This window comes from Malus domestica, chromosome 06, assembly GCF_042453785.1.
Source record: "Malus domestica chromosome 06, GDT2T_hap1".
NCBI lineage: Eukaryota > Viridiplantae > Streptophyta > Magnoliopsida > Rosales > Rosaceae > Malus > Malus domestica.
In genome coordinates, this window is record NC_091666.1 from 29,597,049 (window position 1) to 29,611,732 (window position 14,684).

At 38.0% G+C, this 14,684-nt stretch overlaps 2 protein-coding genes across 51 annotated transcripts in view; one reads left to right on the forward strand and one right to left on the reverse strand.

Annotated features, from left to right (window-relative positions):
• Positions 1-14,684, forward strand: part of LOC139197103 (putative pentatricopeptide repeat-containing protein At1g64310) — a 36,993-nt gene that overhangs the window by 7,104 nt on the left and 15,205 nt on the right. The window lies entirely within an intron of this gene.
• LOC103413709 (uncharacterized) lies at positions 1,355-14,631 on the reverse strand. Of its 50 annotated transcripts, none has more exons than XR_011582178.1 (15): positions 14,281-14,631; positions 14,056-14,146; positions 13,885-13,937; positions 13,337-13,423; positions 7,201-7,246; positions 6,316-6,393; positions 5,854-5,906; positions 5,438-5,605; positions 4,594-4,670; positions 4,409-4,514; positions 4,137-4,187; positions 4,029-4,065; positions 3,738-3,890; positions 2,621-2,685; positions 1,355-1,528 (listed from the first exon to the last, which is right to left on the reverse strand). XR_011582178.1 is itself a non-coding variant. In XM_070823749.1 (15 exons), exons 3-8 carry the CDS (start codon positions 13,923-13,925, stop codon positions 5,596-5,598), a joined length of 357 nt encoding a protein of 118 aa, XP_070679850.1. In that variant the 5' UTR covers positions 13,926-13,937; positions 14,056-14,146; positions 14,281-14,631; the 3' UTR covers positions 1,355-1,528; positions 2,621-2,685; positions 3,738-3,890; positions 4,029-4,065; positions 4,137-4,187; positions 4,409-4,514; positions 4,594-4,670; positions 5,438-5,595. The 50 variants fall into 50 exon arrangements, 19 of the variants coding, with proteins under 19 accessions (XP_070679850.1, XP_070679845.1, XP_070679844.1 ...); XR_011582176.1 differs by lacking the exon at positions 6,316-6,393 and adding an exon at positions 13,690-13,750 and having other exon boundaries at positions 5,827-5,906; XR_011582173.1 differs by lacking the exon at positions 4,594-4,670 and adding an exon at positions 13,690-13,750 and having other exon boundaries at positions 3,738-3,885; positions 4,029-4,061.

A 14,684-nucleotide genomic window follows, 5' to 3' on the forward strand; every position in this document is an offset into this window, starting at 1 on the left:
GAATCTCAAATATTCAAATTTCCTCTTTGGTTCATTCTGCCATTTATTCTACATCAACGAACGACTCAAGAGTCCTCCCTTGGATAGTCCAAGTAGAAACATAAGCATATATTGACCCAAAAAAACAGAAAGAAACAGAAGCATATAATTATTGTCCAAACCCCTACAAGTTAAGGTCTATAAATCTTGCTTTCCCTTTGCACTATCATTCATCTCCAAGTTGTGGTGAAAGGATTTTCGAGGTTATTGTTTCTGCTTCCGAAGATGAATGGTTCTTCAGCAAAGCTGGCGGCAATTACAGCAATAGTGTTGCTTCTGATGGGGGATTTCCAAGCAACTTGTGGACTACTTCCTCATGGTATAACTAATAATTATCTTCCTTTTATGAGATCTCCAAACATTAGCATTAGTATTAGCTACTTACATCGACTTAGTTTTTACCAATTTTATTATTTGGTAACTAATTTATTGCTTCTTTTGATTTTCTCATATAATTGAACAAGGTTGCTTTGAATGTCAAAGTGATATTTTGAGCTCCAAAGTGGTGCCCGTCCGCCGCAGCCTAAGAACACCATTCAATAGCCCGCCACCTCCACCTGCTCGCAATCAGCAATCGCATTGGTGGCAGACCCCACCCCTCTAGAAACTCCAAATCAACCGCAATTGCATATCCACCGACCCTTCCCCAACCCCCCTCCCCCCCCCCCCCCCCCAAAAAAAAAAAACTCCAGAAACTCCAAATAAGGCTTGACCTACCCCCACACCCCCTCCCCCCAAAACGCCCCTGCAGCAGACCCCTGAGGAACATCCGGGGGACCGCATCGTTCCTATTTTCTTGTATTTTTATTTGTTTTCTTAAGAGTCAAGTTTATATTCCCCGCTCTTTTATTGTATTCTTCACTTTATTATTTCTTCTTATATTATGAGCTAAACTTTATGTCCCCTTAACAAGTGCAACTTCTTTTTCTAATTCTATATAATTTCTCTTATGCAGTCAAGGTTTCTTTAAAAAAAATGGAACAAACCAACCAACCAACCATGAAACTAAGAAACAGAAAATTAAGCCATAATATTCAAGCAAGATGACAGATAGATATAATTGAATTCTATTAACATTCATCAATGCAATTGAATAATAATAAAAAAAAATTGAATTCAAAGAACATCAAATTTCAACCAAAGAGAAAAAAGGACACATCCAATTTATTAAGCAAAAGATTTCAATCGATAGGTGATGAGTCGATATTATTCTATATTTTTACCCTAATCTTAGTTATAACTAGAAAATAGGCCCGCACGTTGCTGCGAAAACCAGCTGTTTCAGGCGTAATCAGATGAATAAAACACATTTAAGTTGAATAAGAATGTCCCCATGATTAGTCTTCTCATTTATTTTTCACAAACCAATCACATATTTAAAATCCAAGTACGAAAGCTTTGCAAAGATAAATAAACATGCAATCAGGGCACATAATCGTATACCTAAAAATAGCAAGGAACCAGCTTCTTCCTCCCACAACCAGAGTTCCTGAAATTTCCAAAGAAAGTAAATCCGTTAGCAATTCAGAGAAATTGGAGGACCAAATCATATTAAATTTGAGTTAAATGTGCATAGGTACACCAATTAAATGAGATACTAAACACATTTCGAATCTATGAAATAGAAGAACAATCATGTTAAGACTCCCAAGATGGTGTCTTGAGCACAATATTATAGGTTAATAAAGGTAAATCCCAATCCAAATCTCCAACTTTTTAACCCAAAATAAAAACAAAAAGCATGGAACATATATTTCAGATTTATTATTAGATTTTCTAAATCCTCAATTTGAATGTGTTGTAAAGATAATACCATCAACTAAGGGTGGCAATCTGACCATTGTCGTGCATGTCATGTCGACTCTATGCAACTGAATATATAAAATTTAAGCAGCCCCAGACAGTCTCCTAAGCATCTACAAACCGTTAACATTATTTCTCCAATCTTATTTCCCAATTTTATCAAATGCTGCATAAACGATCACAATTTACTCCCTTCCAATTTCCACCTAACTCCGAACAAACAATATTGATAAATCTTTATCATCACCCTTAACAAAACAGATTATAGCGAAAAGAAAAAAAAAATTCCTATGCAAACAAATTCTTCTGGATGTCCAACTCTACCCATCTATGGGAAGGCAAGCAATCGGACGTACATTCAGACCAAGCAAAATAAATTTTACAATTTATCAAAACAGCAACTGATTCTCCCGAATAGAACACACACACATACCAACATATTATTCACCATATTCTATGCTTTCATTTTCATTCTCTCTTTAGTTATCTAAACTTATAATTATCAAAACAGCAATAGAATCATAGAGAAACCTTCAATCATTTATCAAAACTGAATTAATTAAACTTCTGCTCAGCAGTCCGTTAATTTTAATTGCAACTCATTCTAAAAATTAAAAAAATTTGCATTTGAATGATCAAATGCACTTACACATTACATTCCTTTTATTGGTTCTTGACACAATACATTTTAGGATTGATGTTACAATAATATCACTGCAAACTTGCACACAAATGTTTGACTGAATTCAGAACCACTTAATTCAATATAAAAAATTACCTCACATGCTTGCTCCCCTTCTGCTCTCGCATCGTCGGCTCCGCTTCTAAACGGTTAATGAAGTCCTAAAAACAGAACAACAAAAAACATTTACCAATCCAACATTTCAACATATGGTTTTGGCAGGTATAACATTTCAACATAAGCATGATATAGAAAGACAGAAATCCACATGTCAGTTTGCTTTTTCAGAACCAACAGAAAGGGCAACTCAAGAGAATGTAACAAATTTTAAACAGTAAATCAGTCTCCCAATAAAGGAGAACATAAGCATGACATACAACGATCGAAGGGCAAATTTAATTTGGTTTCCTCAAAAGCAACGCAAAGGAGGATAAATCAGATCAAATTGAACAAAGTGAAAACCGGATAGACAAAGATTAGAAATTTGCTTGCATCTCTATCATATTCCGCATTTCCTTTACAAAATAAACAATCATGAATACATAGCACATGAAAATCAGCAAACCAAAAAAACCCTATTTTTTATCATGTCGAACAATCACGAATGTAGAAAATTATACAAAACAGTCCCTAATTTTGACTACGGACTTAATATACACAACGGACTAAAACAACACAAAATTTAATCAATTCCATCCAAATTCAATATTATGCATCAAAGAAAACAATCTATCTATTCCTAAACCAAAATGATCACACAGAAGACAGAAATTTTCCAAATTCCGAAACAGCAATTCAATCTCTCAATTCCTAAACAAATTCTCATAATAACAATCCCAACTTTATTATTGACAATATACCTTCATCGTGCACTGAAAGATGCCAAATTCTATTACCAACTAAGGAGAACAAACCTTTTCTAATGTTTAGGCATGGGTGGCATGTCTGAGCATCTGTGCAATCCACACACACACACACACACACACACACACACACACACATATTACCACTTATATACATATATATTTTATCACTGATTCAATATAGCAAGGCTAGTCAGAAGGTAAAGCTAAAAGCAATGAAGATCAAAGAATATTGAGATGCACTCTGAAAGTAAGAGTGATAGTAAAATCCATGCTAAAATAAACAGCAGATAATCACATGAATTTAAGCAACAAAAAAAAAAAAGGAACCAAAAGAAACAGAAAAGTACCTGAAGACATTCAAGCCATCGAATATAGTTTTACTGAGAAATTGAAAGGATTTCCGGGTTCGGGATTGTGAAGCTTAGCAAGCAGGCATGGCTTTCAGAAGGATGGGTTGGAAAACTGATTGATTTGGACACCCGGAACTGAGCTGAGCTGAGCTGAAATGGAGGTGGGGTGGTCAGTTGTGGGGGTGTGTGTGTGAGTGTGTGTGTGTTCAGTGGAACTGCTTTTGTGCTTTTTGGCTGGTGGATATAGTGGACGAAACAGAGAAATCTAGGGAGGAAACAGTGCATTACCTGTTGAATCAAATGCCAAAAGCTATTGAGAGGCTTCCTAGATCATAAATTTTGTCAAAGATGTTTTCAGAATGTATACCATGTGGAATAATGGTAATTAAAATTTACCTTAACACTGCCTTTAAGAAAATTGGCATCTTGGAGAGTTTTTGGTTCAACCTGAATAGAAAACCAACAAAAATTACCATCATCAAACATGAAATTGAATCATTACAAAATGAATTTAGTAGTAAGATCATCGAACATGATGCTTTCTAGACCAAATACTTTGACAAAGTACTTGATGGTCAATCATTTTTTAAATTCCGTTTAAAAGCAAAAGTATAAAAGTGACCTTACTCTTACTTATCTAAACTAAGTCTTTGTAGTGATGTTAATACCTGTTCCAATTATTCTTGCTGATTGAAGAAACAGCCTGAAGCACATCTTTATTGTTAGAACACAAACCACCAGGTATGAAATAGTGTATTCAGTTTTCTCATTTGCCTGAATAAGATAATATAGAACTAAGGTTAGGAAGCATAACACAGGAGAAGAAAACTGTAAAATCAAACAGTGGATTTACTTTTCTTATTTCCCCTCCACTACAGCCGCACCATCAACACTAGTAAAATCTGGGTTTGATGAACTTACTGGGTCCATCTGGCAGGACAAAAAAATTTGAATTTACCATTGTGGCATGGATGAATGCAAAAGCATTCCAAAATTTTTTCCCAACTTTTAAATTAATTAATAAGTTTGTGAATTTGACTTGAATGGCTTCAGCTGGAGCTAAGTAAGCTTACAGTGGGTGAATAAAAGGGTTAAAGACACTTTGCCAAAAATATAAAAAGGGTTAAAGACATTGCAATTCAGCTTCATACCAAACAATAGACAAAGCACGATAGCATGTTGCAAACTAATTGTTCAATCAAATTGAAAGGAAAAGTTGCAGGACAAAGATATTCACCTATCAAAGCAGCAAATCCCACAAACCCACATTCACAAATACATATTTCACTGCAAGAAAGAGACTGCACTACTCTCGTCTTAAACACAAACCTCTTCATCAACTATCACAAATAAGCCATTGTAAAGACTATTTCCACATCACAGTAAAAATAAAGTACATGAAGCAAAGCTCATATTTTTAGCAGAGGGATTTTAACAATTCTGCAAGTGATTGATTGGCCAGGTAGGGAGGGTAATTCTCTTAGCCCCACTGCATCCCGGGTTCAAAGTTCTAACCAACCCCTGTCCCCTTGGTGTAGTATTCAGGATAAATACCACGTTTTAATAACTAAAAACATCAATTCTGATCATCCCTACCAGTTTAAGCACGCTAAACAACAAATTTAATATGTTCTTGTCTTAGGCCACCCAACCCCTTAATACAAAACCCAAGATTAAGCTCCTAACGGAAACATTACCTGTTTTAGATTTTCCCATAGCTGGCTGTACAACAACACACATCACGACAATTCCTCAACCAATCCAACCAAAGGTAATTTACACTGACCCACTGTCATGTTGTTCTCCAAAATCTTGCCAAAACTCATCAGTTCCGCTTCATTCGGCATCATCGGCGTCAGTCTTGCCTACAAAACAATCAAAACCCCAGAATAAAAAACAAATTCTTTCAGAAAAATCAAAGAAATTCAATCAGGTCATCAATCAATTAAGTACCTAATTCCCCTGGATGTCTTGAATAAATATAACACTCCAACATAAATTAACTACCCAATATTAATTTTTCCTGTTTCTTTCTTATTCTTGGGAAAGAAACAAACCCAAAAACAAATAATTGAAGAAAACATACAGAAAATATTGGGGAGGAGTAACATACAATCTGCTGAGTTCTTCTTCGCTTTGCAGATAAGAGATGGTGGCCGAACTAAACTGCGAAAAAGAGAGATTCAGAGTAAGAATTTGAGGTGAAAACAAATGGACACAGGGAAATGAACTTAACCTGCGACAACATAATGGATTTAATCTATGACAGTGCAGTGCACTTAATCTGTGGCAGATTCACACACAAACAAAAATGCATTTAGACTTAATTTAAAAAAAAAAATGCACTACATAAACACCACCATTGAGCTACTCAACACTACAATTTTCTTTTCCTTTTCCCCCATTTTTCTCAGCCACCAACCAAAGGGTAAGCTTCAAAATGTCAATTTTCATTTCCTTTCCTACACCTGCCCTAAGCATCCCTAAAATGACATATATAAACTCAAGCTTTGATAGTTAAATGTTAAGGATCAGCAATGATCATATTGACCCTTTTTAAATAAGTTTATCAAACCTCAGCTATAAACTGGGACATCATGTACTTAAACAGCTCCGGTTCTGTAAATCGGACTTCTTGAAGAATGTAGTGGATCTACAATAACATTACATGAATGCATTAAAACCTTTATCTATTATCTGCCAAACCACTCATTGAGCACCAAAATAAATGGTGATATTAATATAGAAGATAAGGATAAAAAAAAATAGTGAGTAATGACACCCCAATTACATGTCCAGACACCTCCCCCTGTGCGAAAGCAAGTTAAAGTGAAACTATAATATACGTTTCTTTGTGAAAAGAACTTGTATAAACATAGGCATCTTCAATTAATTTAAATAAGCAAGAGATGGGTGAACTGGGCTGGTAGGATCAGCAGCTTAGTTTTCATTTACATTCAATTCAGCTGACATCAAGACCCATTGTACAATTAACTGGATGACCTTAAACGTTTCTGATCACAAAAGTTGTGATCGCAAAAAATACTGTGTTTGTATAAGAAACAGAAGCAGCAATCGACATGCAGATCTTCAAAAGAATACTAAAAAATAAAGGAATAACAAACAACATTTGAGTTTCCATGTCCCATTTGACCAAAAATCTAAGGACGTGCTTAATGTAAAAGAGATTTTTCGGACCAACTTACAAAATACTTGGATGAACTAATAAATCCCAGTTTTGGGAGTAAAAGATATGAATTCACATATAACAATTGTAACATATATTGCATGTACCAGAAATCATTTTAATTAATTTCCAGAGAGGGTTTAGGGTATGTAGAAATGGAAACAGTTGTTAACAAATACTGTAGCTTCAAAAGAATACCAAAAAAAATAAAAATAAAATAAAGGAATAACAAACAGCATTCGAGATACATCACAAATGAAACTGGCCTCTCACCGTGAGACTTCTTTTTCTCTCAACCGACTCTTCTCTTTTGGCCTCACTGAAAATACCAAAAAAAAAAAAAAAGAGATTTTAGAAATATTTTGAATCCAACACACTAAACTCTGATAACGATATACCTTAGTATACCTACTACAACATACTATGACCAACTTCATTTGTCATTCCTTTCAAACCCAAAATAATAAAATTCAGGAAGACTTACCTTTCACTTTGTTAATGCACAAAATCCCGTGGATCTTGCGGGTAACGTCACACATAGATCATATAAATATAAAATAATGTAGTACGCCTAGTGAAATGTGTATGTGACTATAATTTAATGAAATTTAATAATGTAACATAGAATGCATGTGGTGTGGTTGCCATAGATTAATCTCCTTAGTGGGTTTTCCCAAACTGACCGTGAGACAGTGGGTAATCAAATGAAGGCTAGTCCAAAGTTTTATTCTAATATTTAAATAATGAATAAAATATTCACAAAATGATTAAAGTTATATCATTTTAAAAGGAAGTGGCGACAATATCAAAGGGTAATAATACTAAAGTTATGATAGGAATGATTATGGTTTGAGATATGCTGTGTTTCTGGTCAACATAATATTAAAATAATAAAGAATGAGCTGGAAATGATGATAACAGTGCTCTTATCTCATTTCTGAGTTTTTCCGTGGGTTTGACAGTGGGATAGTGGGTTGTATTCGTCCCCTTCATGATGAAAGTTTCATCATAACATTTAAATAATAAAGGTAGTTTAAATAATGAATGTAGTGGTCATGAATGATTAAAGATAAATAATAAAATATTAAATAAACAAAACAAATCATTTGAGAAAAAATAAAGTTCTTATCTTCTTCCATGTTCTCCTGTGGGTTGGGCATGATCAACAGTTGTAGTATGCATGACCTGCTCGCGGCAAGTTTGCCAGCGCCGACACTAATTTTTTGACGAGTTATCTAGCGACAACGTCGCTTGGGTTGAGTAGTGATAACAGTTTTGAGTCCCCCAGAAGTAAACTGCATGGTTCCAGCAGAGCCGCCTCGCAACGAGCACCTCCTCCAGCCGAGCAATTGCCTCGTCAAGAGCATTGCCTCTAGTCGAGCAGCCTCGCAACGTGTGCTACCTCTAGCCAAGTATTGCTTGACGTTAAGCACCGTCTCATGTCGAGTACTAGTTCTGGACGACATCTAGTCACTTTGGCCCGCACATGGATTGGATTTGAAGTCTCCAGCCAAAAGACTCTTGACTGAAGACTTAGGTGACTCCTATTGTACCATATATTGGGCCTCGATACATGGGCTTCATTACTGAGCCCATAATTTATGTAAGAGAAGGAAACCCTTATTCTATAAAAGGGATCCTCCTCACCTTCACTGAAGGGGACTCAAGAAGAGACAGAGGGGAAAGGAGAGAGCAAACACTACCTCTGTCGCCTCCATGTATATCCAACATTCATTTACACAGTGAAACAGAATCAACGTCAGTGTGGACGTAGCCTCAACTTGAGGTGAACCACGATATATCTTTGTGTTCTTGTACATTTGTGTGATTCACGGCCGGTTTTATTGTGGTCGAAGATCGACCCGATTTTGTGCATCAACAGTTGGCGCCGTTTGTGGGAATCGATACGAAATGCTATGTAGGAAACCCTTATTCTATAAAAGGGATCCTCTTCACCTTTACTGAGGGGGGACTCAAGAAGAGAGAAAGAGAAAACAAGAGAGCAGACACTGCCTCTAGTGCCTCCATGTATATTCAACATTCATTTACATAGTGAAACAGAATCGACACTAGTGTAGACGTAGCCTCAACTTGAGGTGAACCACGATTTATCTTTGTGTTCTTGTGCGTTTGTGTGATTCACGGTCAGATTTACGTTGGTCCAAGATCCACCGAATTTTGTGCATCAACATTTGGCGCTGTCTGTGGGAATCGATACGAAAAGCTATGTCGATTCTCTTTACTTTTTTCATTAAACCTCACAACCTCCACCGTGAATCTGTTGTGCATCAACAGTTGGCGCCGTTTGTGGGAATCGATACGAAATGCTATGTAGGAAACCCTTATTCTATAAAAGGGATCCTCTTCACCTTTACTGAGGGGGGACTCAAGAAGAGAGAAAGAGAAAACAAGAGAGCAGACACTGCCTCTAGTGCCTCCATGTATATTCAACATTCATTTACATAGTGAAACAGAATCGACACCAGTGTAGACGTAGCCTCAACTTGAGGTGAACCACGATTTATCTTTGTGTTCTTGTGCGTTTGTGTGATTCACAGTCAGATTTACGTTGGTCCAAGATCCACCGGATTTTGTGCATCAACATTTGGCGCTGTCTGTGGGAATCGATACGAAAAGCTATGTCGATTCTCTCTACTTTTTTCATTAAACCTCACAACCTCCACCGTGAATCTGTAGAAACCTAAGAACCAAACACCTGTACAGTCACTGCAAAACCCATGTCTTCCGCTCCAGCTCCCGATCACGGCAGCAGCAATGGAAACACAATCACAGCCTCTCTCTCTTTGTCCGCAGTTGTTGAAGCTCGAAGACGCAACAATGGCGACGAGGTTGATACGGAGGGCCATAGCTTCTGCGGCGGCGTCGGGATCAACGACGACGGTATCGTTTCGTTACGCCTGTGTCCGGGCTATGGCGTTGGAGGCCCAGGCCCAGCAGGTGGACCTCAAGTCCCGAGACAAAATGGACATCAAAACATTCTCAATCTATCGGTGGAACCCGGACAACCCGAAAAAGCTGAAGCTCAAGGAGTACGAGATCAACCTCAAGGAGTGCGGGCCCATAGTGCTTGACGCCCTCACCAAGATCAAGAACGAGATGGACCCCACCCTCACCTTTCGAAGATCTTGCCGGGAAGGGATCTGCGGTTCCTGCGCCATGAACATCGACGGCTGCAACGGCCTGGCCTGCCTGACGAAGACACAGTTCATGGATTTTTTTATCTGCTGGAGCCATGCAGTTTACTTCTGGGGGACTCAAAACTGTCATCACTTCTCAACCCAAGCGATGCCGACGCTGGATAACTCGTCTAAAAATCAGTGTCAACGCTGGCCGCGAGCAGGTCATGCATCCTACAACTGTCGGTCATGCTCAACCCACGGGAGAACATGGAAGAAGATAAGAACTTTATCTTTTCTCAAATGATTTGTTTAATATTATCACTGTTTATTTAATATTTTATTATTTATCTTTAATCATTCCTGACCAATACATTCATTATTTAAGCTACCTTTATTATTTAAATGTTATGATGAAACTTTCATCATGAAGGGGACGAGTACAACCCACTATCCCACTGACAAACCTACGAAAAAACTCACAAATGAGATAAAAGCATTGTTATCATCTTTTCCAGCTCATTGTTTATTATTTTAATATTATGTTGACCAGAAACACATCACATCTCAAACCATAATCATTCCTATCATAACTTTAGTATTATTACCCTTTGATATTGTCGGCCACCTCCTTTTAAAATGCTATAACCTTAATCATTTTTTAGAATATTTTATTCATTATTTAAATATTAGAATAAAACTTTGAGCTAGCCTTTATTTGATTACCCACTGTCTCACTGTCGGTTTGGAAAAACCCACTAAGGAGATAAATTCATGGCAACCACACCACACGCATTCTATGTTACATTATTAAATTTCATTAAATTATATTGTCATACACATTTCACGAGGCATACTACATTATTGTATGTTTATATGATCTATGTGTGATGTTACCCGCAATATGCACACTTTAATGATTGATTGCTTGTATACGATACTCATACAATTTATTGATTAAACAAGGACCAAAATTATGGTGGTCAACACTATGGATCAGCCTATAGATCACTGAGCCACATGCTAATGGTGACAAAGATTTAGTCTGAATGGTGATTTCTTGTCTGACCAGACACTCACTTGCTCAGACACTTGCTTATTTGGACACCTATGTGCCTGAACACCCGTGAGCTTGGATACCCATTCGTTTGGGCACCTACGAAATTGAACACCCTTGAGCTCGAACCTCGACTCACGGACCCAACTTATGAACCCAACTCAAAGACCCTACAGACGGCCGCGACTCGATGACCCTACGTATGGCCGCGACTTAAAGACCCGACTTGTGGACCCGATCCGTGGATCCGACACATAGACCCATATACAAACCCACAAAGCGGATCCGAGTCATATCGAGAATTAACTCATAATGAGCTCACACTGACGTCGAGTACATACTCGCGACAAAGAACGCCACAAACCGAGCCGCCTTGCAACGAGCACTGCCTCCAGCCGAGCAACCGCCTCGTCGAGAGCGTTGCCTCTAGCCGAGCAGCCTCGCAACGTGTGCTACCTCTAGCTGAATATTACTTGACGTTAAGCACCGTCTCATGTCGAGTATTAGTTCTGGACGACATTTAGTCACTTCGGCCCGTACATGGATTGGATTTGAAGTCTCCAGCCAAGGCATAGACCCATATACAAACCCAACAAGCGGATCCGAGTCATGTCGAGAATTAACTCATAATGAGCTCACGCTGACGTCGAGTACATACTCGCGATGAAGAACGCCACAAGCCGAGCCGTCTCGCAACGAGCACCGCCTCCAGCCGAGCAACCGCCTCGTTGAGAGCATTGCCTCTAGCCGAGCAACCTCGCAACATGTGCTACCTCTAACTAAGTATTGCTTGACGTTAAGCACCGTCTCATGTCGAGTACTAGTTCTGGACATCTAGTCACTTCGGCCCGCACATGGATTGGATTTGAAGTCTCCAGCCAAAAGACTCTCTTGACTGAAGACTTGAAGGACTCCTGTTGTACCATATATTGGGCCTCGATACATTGGCTTCATTACTGAGCCCATGATTTATGTAAGAAGAGGAAACTCTTATTCTATAAAAGGGATCCTCATCACCTTCACTGAGGGGGGTCTCAAGAAGAGAGAGAGGGAAACCAAGAGATCAGACACTGCCTCTAGAGCCTCCATGTATATTCAACATTCATTTACAGAGTGAAACGGAATCAACACCAGTGTGGACGTAGCCTCAACCTGAGGTGAACCACGATATATCTTTGTGTTCTCGTGCGCTTGTGTGATTCACGGTCGGATTTACGCTAGTCCAAGATCCATCGGATTTTGTGCATCAACACACTTCGTCAATGGTGGCCAAACAAAAATCCTAAACTTTGATCTATTCACACTTCCCTGTCTCTCAATTGGGCACTGAAAGCTCAACACAGGAATTGTAGGACCCCAAATGTACTCTATGCGAAAGCTGGATCAAACAGACAGAATACAATACGGATAACTCAGTAAGAAAACACAATATTACAATTTTTTACATCTAATGCAAGATAACTCAGTAGGAAAACACACCATTTTGGCTAAACCGAAGTTGAGCAGACAATACAAATAAGGAAATTATGGATTTTAAAACAACAAATAAATTTTGTTCAAAATTGACTTCTGTCAATTTCGTCCCACCAATCAGGACTCTTCAAGTAGGTAGTACATTTCAAGCAGATCCTATGTCTGCCATTAACTAAAAACACTCCCAAATCACACCAGCCAGCCATACAAAGCCACTAACCACATCAAACATTAGACACGATTCCAGTAACCAAATTCAAATAACAGAGTTCGGATAACGAAATGCAAAGAACAAGATACATATAGTAAAATTCAAGAACATGATTCAAAGGATTTGAACTATATTGTAACTTTTAATAATGCATCAAGAATTTATGAATGTGTTTGCTCACGTAAACATACATCCATTATCAAGATCAAATACAACTAACATATGTGAATTTACCAAAAAGATGTAACTGAATATTCTGAGAACGGATTAACTCCTAATTCTCCTATGGGTAAGGCTCAGGATACAAATATCTACTCCAAATATACAGGATTGAACAATCAAAGTTCCCACTTAGAAAAAACAAATAGCACCCTAAAGAAAAAGTACAACCCACGCACAATGGCCTTGGAAGTGCATGTAAAATCTTAGTTTAATGATAATTTCTCAATCTACATATCTAGAAACTATCATAAACTTGACCTTTCTCATTGCTTTAAACTAAGATGAATCAGGGAACAAAAAAAACCTCACCTCAAGAGCTTTCTCTTCCTCATAAATAAATTTTGATAGCTTCCTCATCAAGTCTTTTCGGTCGACTCCCACTAGAGCATTGCTTATCTGTTAATATATATGATATAATACATCAATCAAATACATGCTTTCGCAAAGATTATGTTGTGTTTGTGCAAATCTAAGTTTTCAAATAAGTTAATGCTGCTAAATATATCCCAGCATAAAGAAAATTTGGCCTGGCCAACTTTATACAACCTTATAGGGAATGCTCATTATTAGTAACCGACAAATACAACAGTTTGGCCAAACAATTATTGGTTTGAGCCATATACCATGTGACCTCAGACATTGCTGCTCCTATACAATTTTACCTTTGAATTAGAGATCCGTCTGTTGTACACTTGTCTAATATTGAATTTGCATAAAATTAGCCTTTCAACGTATATGCAAAAACAAAACACAAACGAAAAGGAGTAAAATAACAGTCATTTCACTTCGCAAATCGTAAGTTGTTCTTGGAGTTTCTGACAAAACAAACTATAAAACAAAAGAATACAAGGTGATACCAGACTTTCCAGATTTCAGCTTCTCTTTTCCACGACTTCATCCAAAACTGTACCTAATACATGCGGGTAAGAAGAAGATAAGGAATACATCCATGCGGCTAGCTGCCAAATTGATGTTTTCTGGTGGCTTAAGAGAAATCAAAACACAAGGACAGGACTATATTGCCTTACCTACTATGAGGATCTTCAAGTTCCTTCTTCAGCTCTTCAGGGAGATACCATGACCACTGCTATATCAAACTATCCTCCTACATTATATGAACTGCAGTTTCAATGAACATAAAAATCCTCTTTAGAATATTATTGGAATTTCAAACATGCAGCGTCTTATGTATGAATCAATTTATATAAGGAAGACAATAAAATTCATAATTTACAGAAAGGGGAGAAGATTACCAGAAAATTGAAGTATTTTCCCGAGAAGTATTTTCAAGAGAGAGAGAGAGAGAGAGAGGGAGAGAGAAATTGACGGATCTCGAAGTTGTCCTGGATCTTGCGGGGGTCGAGGGCTCAGCCCTAGGGGTCGGCGTCGGGGTTGGTGAGCATATCGGGGCGCTGATACATGTTGGAGAGGATGAGGGTGGGGCTGATGCTGGCCTTGGTGTGGAGGCCGGAGTACCCTTTGTCACTCTGCAAACTGCCCTCAACCCACTCTGATTGAGCCCGACGGAACCCTTTCTACGAAGGTCGACACATGCACCGGAGAAGCGATGGCAATTTCGTAAATAAATCGTAATTGACTGAAACAGAAAAGGCAGTGGCAAACCGGCAATTTTATAAATAACTCAAAATCCATCTCA